The sequence below is a fragment of the Hordeum vulgare genome, chromosome 2H, assembly GCF_904849725.1.
Source record: "Hordeum vulgare subsp. vulgare chromosome 2H, MorexV3_pseudomolecules_assembly, whole genome shotgun sequence".
Classification (NCBI taxonomy): domain Eukaryota; kingdom Viridiplantae; phylum Streptophyta; class Magnoliopsida; order Poales; family Poaceae; genus Hordeum; species Hordeum vulgare.
Window position 1 is genome coordinate 18,356,986 of NC_058519.1, and position 20,287 is coordinate 18,377,272.

Here is a 20,287-nt window from a genome sequence, read left to right on the forward strand (position 1 = left end):
TGGCTAACCTTGCACGCTACTTATACTAGCTTAGGGTGCACCTCCTTCGTTCATTCGTCGCTCCGCCCCACATCCTTCTTCCCTCGCTAATTGCCACTGTTTCTAACACGGACAAAACACAATGTTATCCTCCCCACCACCCCACCTCATGGACAGAGACACAAACACAAAACTAGGAGGAGTAATATTTGGGAGCAGTAACCTTTTGGAAAGAGAATAAATCTAAATTAATGGGAGACTTTACAACCACACCTACTTTTTTTTTCCTGTTGTGCCTTGATAGGTGGGACCTGATTGTCATAGAGAGTATACTTTGCAAGTGAGCCTGTCCCATCATTGCATGTGAGCCTCACACCATGCTGGCATGCCTAGACATCAACATATACGCATCTGAACGTTGTTTAAACCATATTTGAACAAAGAGTGCCAAGTATTTGAATCAGTTCGATGTTTTTTTTTGTAAGTTCAGACACGAAAGTGAACATGGATGGCAAGTTCAAGCACCACTGGTGCAATTACCTCAATGCAAATATTTAAGTGGTAATTTTCGGGAGCAGTAACTTTCTGGAAATAAAATAAATAAAAACTAGTGGGAGGCTTAGATGAAAAACTACGGTAGATGAGGAGAGAGGCGCAGGTGGTAATCTAACGATGGATATATTTGCCCATGCAGCAGCATTCAGACGCAATGCATTGGAGGGCCACCCCTCTTCCGCTGATCCAGAGGGATAAGACACCCTGCAACAAGCAAACGACGACCACCCCTTCGCAATCTTGTTGGAAACGAGCGGCGCTGCGCATACGGTGATATATACTGGGACGGCATGAGGGGGCCTCAAGTCAAGTGTAGCCTGCCAAGCTAGCTATCGGCTCCCCACCTAGCAATTTACGTACCACCATGGCCCCAGCCGTGATGGCTTCGTCAGCCACCACCGTCGCCCCCTTCCAGGGGCTCAAGTCCACCGCGGGCCTCCCCGTCAGCCGCCGCTCCGGCAGCGCCGGCCTCAGCAGCGTCAGCAATGGCGGAAGGATCAGATGCATGCAGGTATGGAAACCAATTATTATTTTTGCGAAGGATGGTATGGTCAAGGTGCATCTTCGCACAATCATATATTTATAAATGTAGCGACTTTGTTTGTTTGGATGGTGGCTTTGAATTGGTCTTTGTATTTATTTTGTTGGATTTACTGAATAAACATAATAAAAATGATAATCTGCATTGCTTGATACAGATGCCGCCGGTTTTATCCTCCTTTTTGATTTTCTTTTTTAAAGGATGACAAACACTAAGCTAACATGAATGTTCTTGTCAGCACAATTGGTTAATTTATCGGGTATTTCCACTGCACATAGCCAAACCTATCCTTAGCATGTGTAACCCATATACCAGGCCAAAACTAAACCAAAATAGTGCACCACAATGTATGTAGTCCGTAAGCACGTTCACAAGTGTAAGAATACTTAACTCATAAACTTTTTGAACAGATTTTTTTTTTCAATGCGTACTAGATCCCTTCGTCTCAAAATAAATGTCTTAATCAATAACTAAACTAGTATAAATTTTATACTAAGTCAGTGATATTTATTTTGAAACGGAGGGAGTACCATTTTAATTCCCGTACACTACCCATAAGCAAGAGCTGCCCTTGAGCTTTCTTGCTTGCGGACATACCATAAGGAGTAATTTTTGCCTTATGGCTATTTCTTTCTTTAAGCACTAAGTGTTGATCAGTTGTGTTCATTCCAATCATTCAGGTGTGGCCGATTGAGGGCATCAAGAAGTTCGAGACCCTGTCTTACTTGCCACCCCTCTCCACTGAGGCCCTCCTGAAGCAGGTCGACTACCTGATCCGCTCCAAGTGGGTGCCCTGCCTGGAGTTCAGCAAGGTTGGCTTCGTCTTCCGTGAGCACAACAGCTCCCCCGGGTACTACGACGGCCGATACTGGACAATGTGGAAGCTGCCTATGTTCGGGTGCACCGACGCCACACAGGTGCTCAATGAGGTGGAGGAGGTCAAAAAGGAGTACCCTGACGCCTACGTCCGTATCATCGGCTTCGACAACCTGCGGCAGGTGCAGTGCGTCAGCTTCATCGCCTTCAGGCCACCGGGTTGCGAGGAGTCCGGCAAGGCATAAAGTGCAAGTTGAAGTAACCGATATACATGCCATGTTAGTTCACATTGGTCGGTCGGTAGCTCTGCTTTCTCAATTTTACTTCTTGTTCCAATCATATGTGAATATACGAGCATATGTATGTAAACACCTACCAACGTAGGCCGAGAAGGATGCATATGAGAATCATAGTACCGGCTATACATACTTTGTTTGCAGCTGGAAATGCCTATGTCTTGTATTGTTTTCTTCTCATGCATTTTTTGCTCAATCATATGTTGTGTATTATCTAATGCAAAAATTGTTATGGAATACCAAAGTACTTCAAAATACTATGGAGAAACACATAACAAGTGGTGAGATCCCCTTGAAAACTACTCCCTCCGTTCCTAAGTATAAGTCTTTTAAGATATTTCACTAGGAGTCTACATACGGAGCAAAATGAATGAATCCACACTCTAAAGTATGTCTATATACATCCGTATGTAGTCCATTAATGAAACCTCTTTAAAGACTTATATTTAAAAACGGAGGGAGTAGTGGCAAAACAGTAGGGAATTGACGAGAAACATACAATAACAAAAAACTAAAAACCAAATTAGAAAACTAGAAAAAAGTACAAACAAAGGTTTCAAAACAAGACAAGGACAAACCTACCGTACCGCACTTGTCATGTGAGCCGTATTCCTCCATCGATTCATCCATAACATGCCACTTTTTCTAACCATTTTACACCACAATTAGATATTCTTTTTATAGTATTACAGAAGGATGAACTATATGCACCTCTTCTGGTGATGTTTCAGTCCGGTCCATGATCGTTACATCAGTGCGTATGTCGAAACCCATCACTTTCTATCTCTGATGAAATATAAATATATTTTATATTGCATCATATAAATTTATAGAAGACATAATAAAAGTGAAACTAAAACAACTATTTTATTTTGTAAAAACAAAAAACATTTTTTTCATATTATTGAAAAACGTGTTGCATTTATATTGGAGCAAACAACCAAATATAATGTTTATATTTAAATAAGCAGTATTCTCAAATTTCTTAAATCATTTTAATATATTTATATAGGCTAAGAAAAATTGTCCGAGAAAAGTTAAAAACATGCACGCGATCCAACATAAACCAAGTATATTCAGTTTTTTGTTTCAAAATTGTGAATCTTTATGATACTCTGAATATACCAAATAAGTATAAAAAATATTTATATGTATGACCCATGTTTTATTAATATATACTTTAATATATATATATGTGTGTGTTTTTTGAGACAACTTTTAATATATATGTTTCTTCGCAGGGATTCTTTTTAGGCATTTTTCATGTGTGAAATGTTGGTGATTCAAGGCCCAAATTGGCTATTCGGGCACCGCCGAACCAACACCCAATAAACCCATAAAAAAAATAAAAAATGAATATCACCAACCCTACTTCACCGGACGACCCAACCAGCCCTGTCTCCCTCACCCTCTCTCTCTCCGCTCCCTGTCTCACTCTCTCCACTCCTCGTTTCACTCCCTTGCATAGAAAATCCTATATGTGGAAGACTGACCCACTCCACTCCCTCTGCTCTCGCCCCACAGCCAGCGACCTCGTCTCCCACCACACATCCACCTCTCATCCCTTTCCCTTCAACCATCCACCGGCGACCAGTTGCGCGCACACACACTACAAGAAATATGTCAACTTTTGACCTTTAATATTGGTCAATGAATGGTCGTTGTTTTCCGTTTATGACCTTCTTACGACCGAAAACAGTTGGTAAAAAGAGGACCGTCTCTAGTGAACTATAACAACCTTTCTTCTAGAATGGTCGTAGCAGGCAACGATCAAAACGAAAAGGTCGTTGGTTCTACGACCAATTGTTTTGGTCACTGGTTGTGTGCCCAGGCTACGTCAAATCCAACGTGGCAAGCTGACGTGGAAAAATTACGTCCAATTCGGTGTCCATATGGGCCAAGCCCAACAATTCAGCCCATTTAATTATCATTTTTGTTGTCATTCTGGTCGGCTACATGGGTCCGGCCCGATATTTCAGCCTTTTTTTGGTCGTGGCCTTTCTGGCTCAATGGTTCCAGTTTTTTGTTCAGAAGATGGGTCCAATAGACAAATGGATCCCGATTGTCAGCTTCTAGTATGATGATTCATGTTTTCAATTCACCAACAAATAAATAACCAATATTTAATTCAAAACAGACAAAAAGAACACATAATACTTCAAATAATAGCCACAATAAGTCTATTACATCATATAACTTAGATACAATGGTGATCACAACCACAAGCTCTACAAGTGTAAACACAACCACAAGCTCTACAAATGTAATCACAGCCGCAAGCTCTATAAGTGCCCTTTGATAGCTTCGAGTGGACCTTCATGACGGTAGGAATATGTTTCTATTAGTCCTGATTTGAGAAACAAACCGAGCTTCAAGGGTCTTCTCCATAGTGCCGACCAAGATCTCACCCTTCATGGGCATCAGAGCAATGCAACTAAACGTGGCAGGGAAAAGGACTACCTGCCAAAAGCCAAATCTATACAAGATATCAGCCTTTCAGTGGTGCAGAATATCATAGATAGAGACGTGCTTCAACATTACATGGCATGGAAACGTAGAATGCATTTTTTACAAAGGGCATACAATTGCAAATTTACTATCCACAAAACAAATTAGAAAAAACAAATAAAACAGTGAAGTGTAAAAAATATAAGCCATAGTGTTTCTACTTCCCACAAATGACTGACACCATGGTGTTTCAACTACATGGCAATCTAGTCACTCAAGATGCGTCACCAATCTAGTCACTCAAGATGCATCTTGTAGAACACTATTCTATAATAGTATATATCGAGCATGATACAACAGAAGCTTGAATTTATGGTTTTTATAATTCGACATTATACATCCCCGGCTATATAGACATGTTTATCACATACTGTACACGACAATAGGAGAAAAATTCTAATAAATTCATTAGAGGCTTGCCAATAAAAATGATAAGTTACCTACATACCAGGAAACATAAACTTGAGAGGTTCAGATCAAGGCCAATGGAGCAATGCATCATAATTAACAGTTTTAAATACTATAGGACCAGGAAGTAGGTGTCGCTTCAAATTTAAAAACTCAACCATTCATCATTAAGAGTAGCAATTTAATCTAATAGTAAAACAATGCTCCTAAAATAGTTTTCACACTGGAACTATGAGGCAGCTAAATTACAAGATATGGTTTGCCCTTTTTTCACAACATCGATGAGATAAAGGGTTCTGCAGGGTTAGGCAGCTCATCTAAAACTATGTATTTACTCTATGCCATCATGTATTCACAAAGTGGTCGATCATTCTCACATATTTTAATATAAAGAAGGGATCCTAGACAGCTACTTGTGTAGTATACATGGCAATCTAGTCACTCAAGATGCGTCACTGCTATCCGCTAGAGCACACAACATACAAACCACCACTAAAATTGACGCGGGGCGCAAGGGTAGGGTGAAATATCACACCTTTTAGTTTGGACGGAGTGTAGAACTTGACGACATCGAGCAGCCTCACCTCCAGCTCCACGTGCGATTGCTCCTGCCATATAAGGAAAACGCATCAGGCCACGAGACCACGAGACCTGCAATACGAGGATTTTATTAGCTCACTGGATGGTGTGTACTTCACATCATAACCAATTTCAATACTATGGTTTCTGAAAAAACTTTGGTACTAAATACTTTGAGATGTTTGGTTTAAAAAATTATTGTGGTTTAAGATATTGCGATATCTCTCATACTGCAGTTTTTCTATATTATTTAAAAAAGTGGCCCCCATCATTTTTAAACAGAAACATCCTATTGATTCTCTTTGCACTTGAAGTCACTACAAGAAAACCCATGACTGAAATCATAACACCACCACTAAGATCCCTGGTTGCAACAAGGATCACACGGGTAGGATACACTATGCTTTGCTGGACAAGAAAGACAACAGTTTGCAGAGGGGGTGGAGAAGGGGCATGGGGACGAACCAGTTCTAGAGGCCAATGCGGAAGGAGTTGGACTTGCGGTAGGTGTAGCAGGGGAGCGCATCGATGCGCCATTGTGTGAGCCACAACGCCGCCTCGACCGAGGACCCCACGACATCGCATCGACCCGGGACCCCGCGGCGCTCATGGCCCCCACGTCGCCGCCGCCGCCACCACCTCATCGACGCAGCCCAGCAGCCCCAGCGCCCCTTCCCCAGGCTCCCTGCGGCCCCTCCTCATGTACTGCCGCGATCCCACACGCGCGCACGACCAAACCCCAAACGCCAACCACTCAGCACGACGACGACGTGGACATGGATAGATCGCTACGACGGATGACTCACGGTCACAGCGGTATGCAGGAGGTGTGCGCGCGGCCAAAGCGTCGCAGAGGGCTGTCCGTCCCGGTTATTGGGGAGCGGCGCGCGCGTAAGGAGGTGAGGTGGGGTGGGCTGGGGTGGAGTGAGAGTGGAGTGGTAGCCGGAGGTGTTGGTGGTAGGGAGGGGGAGGAAGGAGCCGATGGATCGATGGGATCTGGAGAGGCGGCTCGATGGGATCTAGAAACTGAGGAAGGGTGGGTGGGTGCGTGGATGCTTGGGTTGTGCTTTCTTAGGAAAGGCTTCGCCATTGGATGGATTTTGATTGATGGCTCAGATCGCGTCCAACTGGGTGATCCACTTGAAGGTAGTTTTCTCGCCTCTCATTGGCCAACTCGAAACACGATTTTTCTACCCAAATCGGTGGAAAAATTACAGAAAATATTAAATATTTGTTGCAAAATTGGACTACACCATTTTTTAAAAATTATACCACATTTTTAGTGTCACGATGTGACTAAGGAAGTTTTCATTTTCTTTGGATGAAAAAATTCATTTTCCATTTTTTGAGTGCCTAAAATCAGTTTTTTTGTGAAGGACCTACCATATATTTGTTGTAAAACTGGATCAAATCAGTTTTCTAAACTATTAGGCAATATTTAATGTATAATTGACCAAATGGTTGGGTGTCAAAAGATGTTATCCACCTTTCGCGAAAAAGACAAATTTCCGCCAATTCACATGGAAGCTTGTCCAATTTGAACTACAATTGCCTCATACTTTGTACTTTATTTTAAAAAAAAATTATTTCTATGTACAAAAGTATATATTTAATCAGAAAAATACCAAATTTTTTGTAAGATAGAACCCCTACCTATGAACGGTCATTCGTGTCGTTTTGACCGCCTATTGAAATGGGCATGAAAAATTATAAAAAAATCACAAAATTAGAAAACCTTTGCATTGTGTCATTATATGTGACCATGTTATCAGAAAAAATAATAAACTTTTAGTACAAAAATTATTTTAAAATGGTGTTCTCATACATGAGTTATCATGTGTGAAGGTTCATGGCTTTCAAGCCGAATGATCAATCTTATGGCCATATTCATGGCATAGTTTGTTCAAATGATATAATATTATGTACAAGGGTGCATCTTGGAATTGCAAACATTGTTGTCTAAGGAAGTTTTTATTTTCTTTGGACGAAAAATTCATATCCCATTTTTCAACTACCCAAAATAAGTTTTTTATGAAGGTCCTACCATATATTTGTCTCAAAATTGGATAAAATCAATTTTATAAAATACTAGACCATATTTAGTGTATAATTGACTAAATGGTTGGGTGTCAAAAGCTTTTATCCACCTCTCGTGAAAAAGACAAATTTCCAACAATTCACATGGAAGCGTGTCAAATTTGAACTCCATGTGCCTTATTGTTTTTTGTTTATTTTTTTGCAAAAATCATTTTGAGGTACATAAGTATCTATTTAATCAGAGAAACATCAAAAGTTTTCCAAGATTCAAACACTAGCTAAGAATGGTCATATCCGTTATTTTGACCGTATTTTCAAATGGGCATGAGAAATTAAAAAAAATCAAAAAATGGAAAACCATCGCACTGTGTCATTATATGTGACCAGGTTACCAGAAAAATATTAAACTTGTAATATGACAATTATTTTTAAAAAGTGTTCTCACAAATGAGGTATCATGTGTGAAGGTTCATGGCTTTCAAGCCAAATGAACAATTTTATAACTGCATTCATGATATAGTTTGTACAAATGATATAATATTGTGCACAAGGGTGCATCTTGTAATGGCATCTATGTTGCCTACGGAAGTTTTCATTTTCTTTGGATAAAAAAAATATTTTCCATTTTTCGAGTGTCCAAAATGATTTTTTTTGTCAATGACCTACCATATATTTGTTGCAAAATTGGACCAAATAATTTTTTGAAAATACTAGGCCATATTTAATGTACAATTGACCAAATGTTTGGGTGTTAAAATCTTTTATCCACCTCTCGTGAAAAAACAAATTTCTGCCGATTCAATTACAAGCGGGTTAAATTTGAACTCCAGCTACATTATGGTTTGCTCTTTATTTTTCCAAAAAAATATTTATAGGTACATAAGTATCTATTTAATAGGAAATACATGGTGTGGTGGCGAGACGTCGAGGTTTGGATGGTTGGCGAGGGCCCCAACTCGAGAGAGCGTAAACTGGCATGCCACCCGCGTGGTCACCGCGTGACCGTGGCATTGCCACGCGTTCTTGGTGGATTAGGTATGTTTGGTGGGTTGTACACTCTGTCGGTAGGTGTTAGGAAGAGGAATACAATATAAGAATCTCACGAGGAGACTGAATTATGCTCAAACATGAATTAACAGCCAAGTGTTTGATTAGCGGTGGGGGAAATGGACATGGATGTCGGGACCCCGATCCTAAGTCATAGGAATCCAGCCTGTAACACATCGCATCTCTTTGCGGTGTCACGCACGGTTATCTCCACGGCTGCAGCCTTACCTTAGCCGGGACCGTTTGCGTCTTTTGACTCACGTATGCAATAGTATCGCTAGCATTCCAATGTCAAAGAACCCGGATCGACAAGTCTAGTCACAAACCAAAGTGGCAGTACCGCACAAGGACAGGCATACATGACCCAACAAAGCAGGTGTCGGTCACCAGCGAGTGTAGACGAGTCGTAGCAAGCTACAAGGACTCCATTACATCGCGTGACATTTCCCCAAAGGGGACAAACACAGCAGCTAAGAAGGACACATGCCGGTCAACCAATGTGTCCGGAGCAGTAGCGAACTACCAAGGCTCGTTGGACCACAAAGGGGCATTTCCTTGTAAGGAGTGCTACTAAAGTTCACGACTAGGTAATCGAACCCCATACATATCAAGTACGACACACGTACGCATGGCAAACCGATATGTATAGATACATCGATGGCATCACAACATAACCATAAACATACAAGCTTTATTTAAGAGGCTCGGAAGAGCCACACACATAATATTACACATTAAGGGTCTGACGACCCATAATAGCAGTCATTCAGTTACAAGCCAGCGGAAGAGTTTAAACTGTCTGAGTACATACAGGGCAACTAGAAGGCACATGGCCTGACTATACTACAGACCCAACGTAGGGCCAGATCGTAGCTGGGACACCAGCTACTCGTCGTCATCGATGTCTACGAAGAACCCTCCATTAGGGTCATTAGCAACCTCTGAAACATTTATTAAGCAAACATGAGTACGAAGGTACTTAGCAAGATTTTAGGATAACTATCTACTCATGCAAAGTATCAAGAAGGTATTGTGGGGTTTCATGCGGAAAGCCAACATTTGACTCGTGGCTAGACAACTTGCATTTTTAAATAATTTCGACAACTTGATTTCTCGCACACGAGTCCACTAACACCACAACAATACACCATCGTGGAATCATTCCGTCTCCATACGGTAATGCCGTCCACGACACTCACGCTTATCTTGACAATTTTATGAGTAGCCATTGAAGTTATCTATGAACAACATATGTCTTCAAGTAGTCCATATCCGCGGACGCGGCTATTCGAATAGATCATAACCCTGCAGGGGGTACTTCATCACACACGCTCCCGCCACTTATCGCCATGTGCACGTCATGCACCTCGGCAACCTTCAAGCGGAAGCCCAGCGAGGGTGTCGGCCACGACCGTTAACCACACTAGTACCTTGTCCAGGTTTATCGCCTATCTGAGGGTAACCCGCACGGAAGTCCGGCCGAGGTTTTCGCCACGGCCCAAACGATGTGCGCAGGGTTCCCAAGCCCACCACCCGGGTGCAACTTGGTACACCGCGCGACTGCCTACCGCATCACGGCCCACCTCTCAGGTCAGCACCATGCACGGCCTCCAGCATGACTATAAACACCAGAAACTACTTGCAACTCCTGGACCGAGTACTAAGCGATTAAAAGGCCGAGCGGGGTCATATTTCAGGGCCCAACATGTGGTAGTATCTAGTCCTTGATTACATACACGGAACTCAGTTCCTAAGGACGGTTCCAATGAAACAACCCGCTATGTACTCCTACACAGCCTTTCACCGGTACCTTTACCAAATCAGGTTCAACACTCAACCTTTGCTTACCGAACACATTCTCTCAATTCTGTTCATCTCCCAGATGACAGACCATACACAACTCTAAGCATAGCATGCATAGCAGGATAAGGCATATCATGGCTCAAGCAACTACCAGGTATGCTAGGTTGCAAGGTTCGGCTATTTACTGTGACAAGGATAGGTCATGCAAAGGAAGTGGGTTCAACTAACGTGGCAAAAATAGTTGAAGCATTTGATCCTAATGCAATAAACAAGTGTAGGAGCAAGAACATGGGATTTATCGGGATGATCAAAATGGTTGCTTGCCTTGTTGCTCTGAGGAGTGACAATATCCGTCAGACGGATATTCGGTGGAATCCGGGGGTGCGGAGCCTACCGAAAAGAATGGCAACAATCAATAACAATCATATGCAAACAAGATGATGCATGAGCATGGCATGAGAATGCAAGGTGATAAACTAATATAGCCAACATGTATTAGGTTTGAAGTTGATTTGAATCAAATTCAAATATCACTTCAAGCGAGGTATTCTCAGATCCGTTTTTATTGATTCGACCTGATACTCAGATCAACTTGATGTTATCATGCATGGGATGTCATGTCAAGTTGCTGGTTTGTTATTAGAACAATGTTTGACCATGTCATTCATAATGAAATTTAAATATTTTCCATATTCCATTTATAAAGTATTTATAAGAATTGACTTATTCATTAATCTACATGTTTGGGTTCTAGAATTTTTTCAAACATGTTTGAAAATAGCATATTCAAATTCCTTGAATTTTTCTGATACTTTTCCATATATAAATTATTTTCATTGGAGTTACAGATTAATTTCTATGAATTTTTGAAGTTTTAAACATTTCTGGAATTATTCTTATACTGGAAAAGTCTCTTTATTGCGTCAGCCTGACATCAGCAGGTCAGCCGACCTATTCAGGTCAAACCTGACAGGGGGGACCCACTGGTCAGCCTCTCTGGTCAATTTTAGATTAGGATTAATCTTATTTAGTTAATTAAACTCACTGGACCCACATGTCAGTGACTTAGCAAACTAATTGAATTTATTTTCTTTAATCTTAAACTCCCAGAGGCTGCCCCACCCGTCAGTGGCTCAGGCCAGCTAAGATCCACCGGCGGCGAGGTCGTCCTCGCCGGCGGGGAGCCTCTGGCGACCACCAGAACGTCGGGGGGGCTCGGAAACTCGTCTCCGACGGCCAAACTCACGGCAGAGACCACGGGAGGAACGACCACTCGATGGCGCGCACGATGGGACAAGCCACGGGGGCTGGGGTGGCCGGAATCAACGCCGGCGACGAGCTTGGCGGCGACCAAGTCCGGCCATCGTCGAAGTCATCGAATACGGGGTCAAAACGCTCGGGGCTGGGCACCTAACGCATCTACATGACGTCCTGAGGCTGTTGGTTGCCTCAGACGGACCAACACTTCACCGGAGGGCTACCGGCGACGAGCTGCAGCGGCTGTCCTCGTCGGGCTCCGATGGAACTAAGTCTAGAGGAGGGGATCGACGGGGAGAGCTTAGGGGAAATGACCGCATGCTCACGGGGAGTGCAGAGCGGGGCTTAGACGGCTCGGTGAAGGGCTGAGGGCGACAAATCGAGCAGAGCTCGCCGGCGGCCGAAGGTTGAAGACAACGGTGCCGTGGGCGTTGCAGGGCTCGGGGAGGCTTCGGCTTCTGCAGGGAGGACCAGATCGACGAGGCGGAGCTAACGGCGCACTCAGAGTGAGGATCCTATGGCTAGGGGCACGGGCAGCTCGAGCTTTGCTCGGGCTCCAATGGCGGCAGAAGGAGGGAGGAGAGATCCGAGAGGAGGGGGGGAACTGGCGCTGGGAATGGATAGGGTCGGCCATGGGGAGCTTATCCCCGTGCTTGCCAGCGCGAAGCGTTGGCCAGGCAGCCAGGGAGCTGCGTGGAGGCGCGCGGCGACGCGGCAGCCATCTCCTGCTCCTACTGGCGAGGAGGGAGACGACAGGAGGAGCTGGGCTGGGCCGGCTAGGCGACAGGTAAGGTTTTCCATTTTTTTTTTGATTTGTTTCTATTTTAAATACTGAAATTGATTTACTAATTATTTCAGCTCCCAAATAAATTGTAAAAGCTATGTTAAGCACCCTAGAATATTTGTTGGAATATTTCCAACCATTTCCAAAGTTTTCAACATTTTTGAAAATTTAAAGTTTCTGATTTCAAATTTAAAACTTGAGACCAGTAGCTTTTTGCATTTATTTAAAATGCTTCAAGTGTCAAGAAAATGGTTTTCTTCATTGCTCATTTACTTTCATGATTTATCAGAAAGTTTGAACTTTTCTTGAGGCCATTTTGGGTTCATTGATTTTAACTAGTTTTGAGATTTCATTTATTTGAAGAAGTGGCTAGGGTTTTAGCATTTTCCTTCATCATTTGCTTTGTTCTTGTTGGGAAATTCCTAGATGCAATGCAAAGAAAAACATGAGCACAAGCTATCTTGCTTAAGGGTTCAGGGATGTGACAACTCACCCCCACTCAAAGGAATCTCGTCCCGAGATTTAGAAGTCGTCGGGAATAACGCAGGATACTCAAGTCGGAGACGATCCTATCTTTCCCAAGTTGCCTCCTTTTCAGAATGATTTGACCATTGAACTTTAAGAAACTTGAGGTTTCGACGTCGAGTGGTACGCTCAGCTTGATCAAGAACACGCACGGGGTATTCTCGGTATGAAAGGTTATCTTGGAGATCAAGCGTTTCGTGGTCCACTTCACGGATAGGATCCGAAAAGCAACGCCTGAGTTGCGAGACGTGGAAAACATCATGAACCTTGGAAAGATGCGGAGGAAGTTCCAACTGGTAGGCAACTGTTGGGTAACGTAGCATAAATTCAAAAATTTCCTACGCATATTCAAATCTTCCTATGGAGAGACCAGCAACGAGAGAGGGGTAAGAGCATCTTCATACCTTTAAAGATCGCTAACCGGAAGCGTTTCTAGAACGCGGTTGACGGAGTCGTACACGCAGCAATTCCGATCTAGTGCCGAACTACGGCACCTCCGCGTTCAACACACGTGCAGCCCGGTGACGTCTCCCGTACCTTGATCCAGCAAGGAGGAGGGAGAGGTTGGGGAAGAACTCCAGCAGCACGACGACATGGTGTCGATGGAGAGACGAGGTCTCCCGACAGGGCTTCGCCAAGCACCGGCACAGAGGAGGAGGAGAGGCGCAGGGCTGCGCCGAGAGAGAGGGAAAAATCTGATCTCCAATGGCCAAAAGTGCCCACTATATATAGGGGAAGGGGAGAGGGGGTGCCAAAAGCCCCCCAGATGGGAGGTGCGGCGGCCAGAGGGGGGAGGAGGGGGGTGGCGCACCAACTGGTGGGCCTTAGGCCCACCTGGCTTAGGGTTTGCCCCCCCCCCCCCCTTTTCTCTCCCTTGCGCAATGGGCTGAGTGGGGAGGCGCACCAGCCCACCTAGGGGCTGGTTCCCACCCCCACTTGGCCCACCTTACCTCCTGGGGTCGTTGCCCCCCTTCGGTGGTCCCCCGGGGCCACCTCCGGTGGTCCCAGTGGTCCCGGTACGTTACCGGTGATGCCCGCAACACTTCCGGTATATGTGAGCAACAACCCAGAAGTTCCTGCTTTGACTTGCAAATGTGAGCAACAACACCGGTATCAAATACCCAGGAGCTACTACGAGCACAGGTAAGGTACACATCAATAACATGTATATCACATATACCTTTAACGTTGCCGGCCTTCTTGTCCGCTAAGTATTTGGGGCAGTTCCGCTTCCAGTGACCCTTTCCCTTGCAATAGAAGCACTCAGTCTCAGGCTTGGGTCCGTTCTTTTTCTTCTTCCCGGCATCTGGCTTACCGGGCGCGGCAACAGCTTTGCCGTCTTTCTTGAAGTTCTTCTTACCCTTGCCTTTCTTGAAACTAGTGTCTTGTTGACCATCAACACTTGATGTTCTTTCTTGATTTCTACTTCTGCAGACTTGAGCATCGAGTACAACTCGGGAATGGTCTTCTCCATCCCTTGCATGTTGTAGTTAAGCACAAAGCCTTTGTAGCTTGGTGGGAGAGACTGGAGGATTCTGTCAATTATAGCATCATCCGGAAGTTCGACTCCAAGTGAAGTCAAACGACCGTGTAACCCAGACATTTTGAGTATGTGCTCACTGACAGAACTGTTCTCCTCCATCTTACAGCTAAAGAACTTGTCGGAGACTTCATATCTCTCGACACGGGCATGAGCTTGAAAACTAGCTTCAGCTCCTGGAACATCTCATATGCTCTGTGTTGCTCAAAATGCCTTTGGAGCCCCGTTTCTAAACTGTATAACATGCCACACCTGACCAGAGAGTAGTCATCACTCCGTGTTTGCCAGACGTTCAGAATGTCCTGGGCTGCTGCAGGAACGGGAGGGTCACCTAGCGGCGCATCAAGGACATAAGCCTTTTTAGCTGCTTCAAGGATGAGCATCAAGTTGCGAACCCAGTCCGCATAGTTGCTACCATCATCTTTCAGCTTGTTTTTCTCTAGGAATGCGTTGAAATTGAGGTTGACGTTGGACATCTACAATATTTATAAAGACAACTTTTAGACTAAGTTCATGACAATTAAGTTCATTTAATCAAATTAAGTATGAACTTTCACTTAAATCGACATCCCTCTAGTCATCTAAGTGATACATGATCCATGTTGACTAACCCGTGTCCGATCATCACGTGAGACGGACTAGTCACCATGGTGAGCAACTCCATGCTGATCGTATTCAACCATACGACTCATGTTCGACCTTTCAGTCTCTTGTATTCGAGGTCATGTCTGTACATGCTAAGCTCCTCGAGTCCACCTAGGTGTTTCGCGTGTGTAAATCTGGCTTACAACCGTTGTATGCGAACGTTAGAATCTATCACACCCGATCATCACGTGGTGCTTCGAGACAACGAACCTTCGCAACGGTGCACACTTAGGGGAATACGTTCTCGAAATTTTAAGAGGGATCATCTTATTATGCTACCGTCGTTCTAAGCAATAAGATGAAAAGCATGATAAACATCACAATGCAATCATATAGTGACATGATATGGCCATTATCATCTTTGCTCTTTCGATCTCCATCTTTAGGCATCGCATGATCATCATCGTCACCGGCGTGACACCATGATCTCCATCATCGTGTCTCCGTGAAGTCGTCACGCGAACTACTACTATAGTTAACCGTTAGCAATGAAGTAAAAGTAGTAAGCACATGGCATCGCATCTCATACAATAATTAAGACAACTCCTATGGCTCCTGCCGGTTGTCATACTCATCGACATGCTAGTCGTGAAACCTATTACAATAACATGATCATCTCATACATCATACATGCAACATCACAACTTTGGCCATATCACATCACATGTCAAACCCTGCAAAAATAAGTTAGACGTCCTCTAATTGTTGTTGCAATTTTTACGTGGCTGATTTGGGTTTCTAGCAAGAACGCCTTCTTACCTACGTGACAGCCACAACGATGATATGCCAAATCTATTTACCCTTCATAAGGACCCTTTTCATCAAATCCAATCCGACTAGAGTAGGAGAGACAGACACCCGCTAGCCACCTTTATGCACGGTGTGCATGTCTGTCGGTGGAACCAGTCTCACGTAAGCGTACGTGTAAAGTCGGTCCGGGCCGCTTCATCCCACAATACCGCCGGAAAAGAATAAGAATAGTAGCGGCAAGCAAATTGACAAATCATCGCCCACAACTTTTGTGTTCTACTCGTGCATAGAATCTACGCATAGAAAACCTGGCTCGGATGCCACTGTTGGGTAACGTAGCATAAATTCAAAATTTTCCTACGCATATTCAGATCTTCCTATGGAGAGACCAGCAACGAGAGAGGGGTAAGATCATCTTCATACCTTTGAAGATTGCTAAGCCGAAGCGTTGCTAGAACGCGGTTGATCGAGTCGTACTCGCAGCGATTCCGATCTAGTGCCGAACTACGGCACCTCCGCGTTCAACACACGTGCAGCCCGGTGACGTCTCCCGCACCTTGATCCAGCAAGGAGGAGGGAGAGGTTGGGGAAGAACTCCAGCAGCACGATGGCGTGGTGTCGATGGAGAGACGAGGTCTCCCGGCAGGGCTGCGCCAAGCACCGGCAGAGAGGAGGAGGAGAGGGGCAGGGCTGCGCCGAGAGAGAGGGAAAAATCTGATCTCCAATGGCCAAAAGTGCCCACTATATATAGGGGAAGGGGAGAGGGGGTGCCACCCCTAGGTTTCCCACCCTAGGGGGTGCGGAAGCCCCCGTGATGGGAGGTGCGGCGGCCAGAGGGGGGAGGAGGGGGTGGCGCACCAACTGGTGGGCCTTAGGCCCACCTGGCTTAGGGTTTGCCCCCCCTTTTGTCTCCCTTGCGCAATGGGCTGAGTGGGGAGGCGCACCAGCCCACCTAGGGGCTGGTTCCCACCCCCACTTGGCCCACCTTACCTCCTGGGGTCGTTGCCCCCCTTCGGTGGTCCCCCGGGGCCACCTCCGGTGGTCCCGGTGGTCCCGGTACGTTACCGGTGATGCCCGAAACACTTCCGGTATCCGAAACCATCCGTCCTATATATCAATCTTTACCTCCGGACCATTCCGGAGCTCCTCGTGACGTCCGGGATCTCATCCGGGACTCAGAACAACTTTTGGTAACCTCGTATAACAATTCCCTATAACCCTAGCGTCATCGAACCTTAAGTGTGTAGACCCTACGGGTTCGGGAGACAGGCAGACATGACCGAGACACCTCTCTGGCCAATAACCATCAGCGGGGTATGGATACCCATGGTGGCTCCCACTTTCTCCACGATGATATCATCGGATGAACCACGATGTCAAGGATTCAATCAATCCCGTATACCTATACCTTGTTCAATCTCGTTACCTACGGAACCCTTTGTGTGTCGGTATAGAACTTGCCCGAGATTCGATCGTCGGTATACCTATACCTTGTTCAATCTCGTTACCTACGGAACCCTTTGTGTGTCGATATAGAACTTGCCCGAGATTCGATCGTCGGTATACCTATACCTTGTTCAATCTCGTTACCGGTAAGTCTCTTTACTCGTTCCGTAGCACGTCATCGTGTGACTAACTCCTTAGTCACATTGAGCTCATGATGATGTTCTACCGAGTGGGCCCAGAGATACCTCTCCGTCGCACAGAGTGACAAATCCCGATCTCGATTCGTACCAACCCAACAAACACTTTCGGAGGTACCCGTAGTGCACCTTTATAGTCACCCAGTTACGTTGTGACGTTTGATACACCCAAAGCACTCCTACGGTATCCGGGAGTTGCACAATCTCACGGTCGAAGGAAAAGATACTTGACATTAGAAAAGCATTAGCATACGAACAATACGATCTAGTGCTAGGCTTAGGATTGGGTCTTGTCCATCACATCATTCTCCCAATGATGGATCCCGTTATCAATGACATCTAATGCCCATGATCAGGAAACCATGATCATCTATTGACTAACGAGCTAGGCAACTAGAGGCTTGCTAGGGACACATTGTGATCTATTTATTCACACATGTATTACTGTTTCCTGTTAATACAATTATAGCATGAACAATAGACGATTATCATGAACAAGGAAATATGATAATAACCATTTTATTATTGCCTCTAGGGCATATTTCCAACAGCAACTTCTCCTCGTTTGGCAAGAATGCGAAAAGGACCAATGTAACGAGGAGCCAACTTGCCCTTGATACCGAATCGATGGGTACCCTTCAAAGGTGTAACCCGAAGGTAAGCCTTCTCGTCAACTTCAAAGGTCACAGCCTTATGATGACGATCATATTGGCTCTTTTGACGAGACTGGGCTGTTTTCAACTTTTCACGAATAATGCGAACCTGCTCTTCTGCATCCTGGATCATATCCGGGCCAAAGAGTTGCCTCTCTCCGGTTTCTGACTAATTAAGAGGTGTTCGACATCTTCGTCCATAGAGAACTTCAAAGGGAGCTTTGCCCAAGCTTGATTGATAACTATTGTTATAAGCGAATTCGGCAAATGGAAGACACTTCTCCCAATTCATACCGAATGATAAAACACAAGCTCGGAGCATATCTTCTAGGATTTGATTCACTCTTTCTACTTGACCACTTGATTGAGGATGAAAAGCAGTGCTAAAAGATAAGTGAGTCCCCATGGCATTCTGAAAACTTTCCCAGAAGCGAGAAGTAAAGATACTTCCACGGTCTGAGTTAATCTCCAGGGGAACACCATGAAGAGACACTATTCGGGAGATATATAACTCTGCTAGCTGGCTCGCTGTTATACTCTCACGAACAGGAAGAAAATGAGCCACTTTGGAAAGACGGACAATGACCACAAAGATAGCATTATTTCCTTTCTTGGTCTTGGGAAATCCGGTAATCAAATCCATACTAACTTTATCCCATTTCCATTCAGGAATAGCTAGAGGTTGAAGGGTGCCAGCAGGCCTTTGATGTTCTGCCTTAACTCGATGACAAACGTCGCAGTTAGCAACGAACTCAGCAATTTCTCTCTTCATCCTAGTCCACCAGAACCTCTGACGTAGATCCTGATACATCTTAGTACTACCGGGATGAATGGTGAGAGGAGAATCATGAGCCTCCTTAAGGATTAACTGCCTTAGATGTGGGTTCTTAGGAACCACTAAACGATTCTGGAAGAACACAACACCTTGATCGTTCATGGAAAATTCTTTAGCGTTTCCGCTAAAAATATTCTCCTTGATCCGTGATATACCGTTGTCACGCTTTTGGCCAGCTATAATTTGATCCTTAAGAGTAGGCTTCGCCACCAGGGTAGAAAGGAATCCTTGAGGAACAATATGAAGATTCAACTTCCGAAAGTCCTCATGGAGATGTGGTTGACCTTGTTGTAGCATCAAATTGTTACAATAAGATTTACGACTTAGTGCATCGGCCATAACATTGGCCTTCCCCGGGGTGTAAGTTATTCCTAAGTCGTAATCCGAGATCAACTCAACCCACCGTCTTTGCCTGAGATTCAAATCCGGCTGGGTGAAGATATATTTCAGACTTTGGTGATCAGTGAATATTTCGCAACGATTACCCAAAAGGTAATGTCGCCAGGTTTTTAGTGCATGGACCACAGCTGCAAGCTCAAGGTCATGTGTGGGATAATTATCCTCATGTGGACGCAACTGTCGAGATGCGTATGCGATCACATGACGATCTTGCATGAGAATGCAACCTAATCCTTGTCGCGAGGCGTCGCAATAGATAACAAAGTCCTTAGAAAAATCTGGTGGTAGCAACACAGGTGCGGAAGTCAGGCGTCTTTTCAGTTCCTGAAAACTATGCTCACACTGTGGTGTCCACTCGAACTTTTTATCTTTCTTGAGGAGTTCAGTTAGAGGCTTTGCATCCTTGGAGAAATTCTTGACAAAGCGGCGACAATAGCTCGCTAGACCAAGAAAACTCCTAACTTGCTTAACCGATTCAGGTTGAGTCCAATCAAGGACAGCTTGAACTCTCTCGGGATTGACAGCAATACCCTTACCAGAGATTACGTGACCCAGATAGGTCACTTCTGGTAACCAGAATTCACATTTTGAAAACTTGGCATAAAGGCGATGCTCTCGAAGTTTCATCAATACCAGCCTTAGATGCTCGACATGTTCTTGTTCGTTCTTCGAGTAGATGAGAATATC

At 44.6% G+C, this 20,287-nt stretch overlaps 1 protein-coding gene across 1 annotated transcript; it reads left to right on the forward strand.

The window, feature by feature from the left end:
- Nucleotides 1-826: 826 nt before the first annotated feature.
- On the forward strand, nucleotides 827-2,338 carry LOC123424517 (ribulose bisphosphate carboxylase small subunit, chloroplastic 2). The gene is made up of 2 exons (XM_045108146.1): nucleotides 827-1,045; nucleotides 1,756-2,338. The coding sequence occupies exons 1-2, from the start codon at nucleotides 899-901 to the stop codon at nucleotides 2,134-2,136; spliced, it is 528 nt and encodes a 175-aa protein (XP_044964081.1). The 5' UTR covers nucleotides 827-898; the 3' UTR covers nucleotides 2,137-2,338.
- The last annotated feature ends 17,949 nt before the right edge of the window (nucleotides 2,339-20,287 follow it).

Coding starts and splice junctions, on each gene's coding strand:
- LOC123424517 (XM_045108146.1), top strand. CDS start 899: ATGGCCCCAGCCGTGATGGCTTCGTCAGCCACCACCGTCGCCCCCTTC. Junction 1,046..1,755: donor GAAGGATCAGATGCATGCAG/GTATGGAAACCA, acceptor CCAATCATTCAG/GTGTGGCCGATTGAGGGCAT.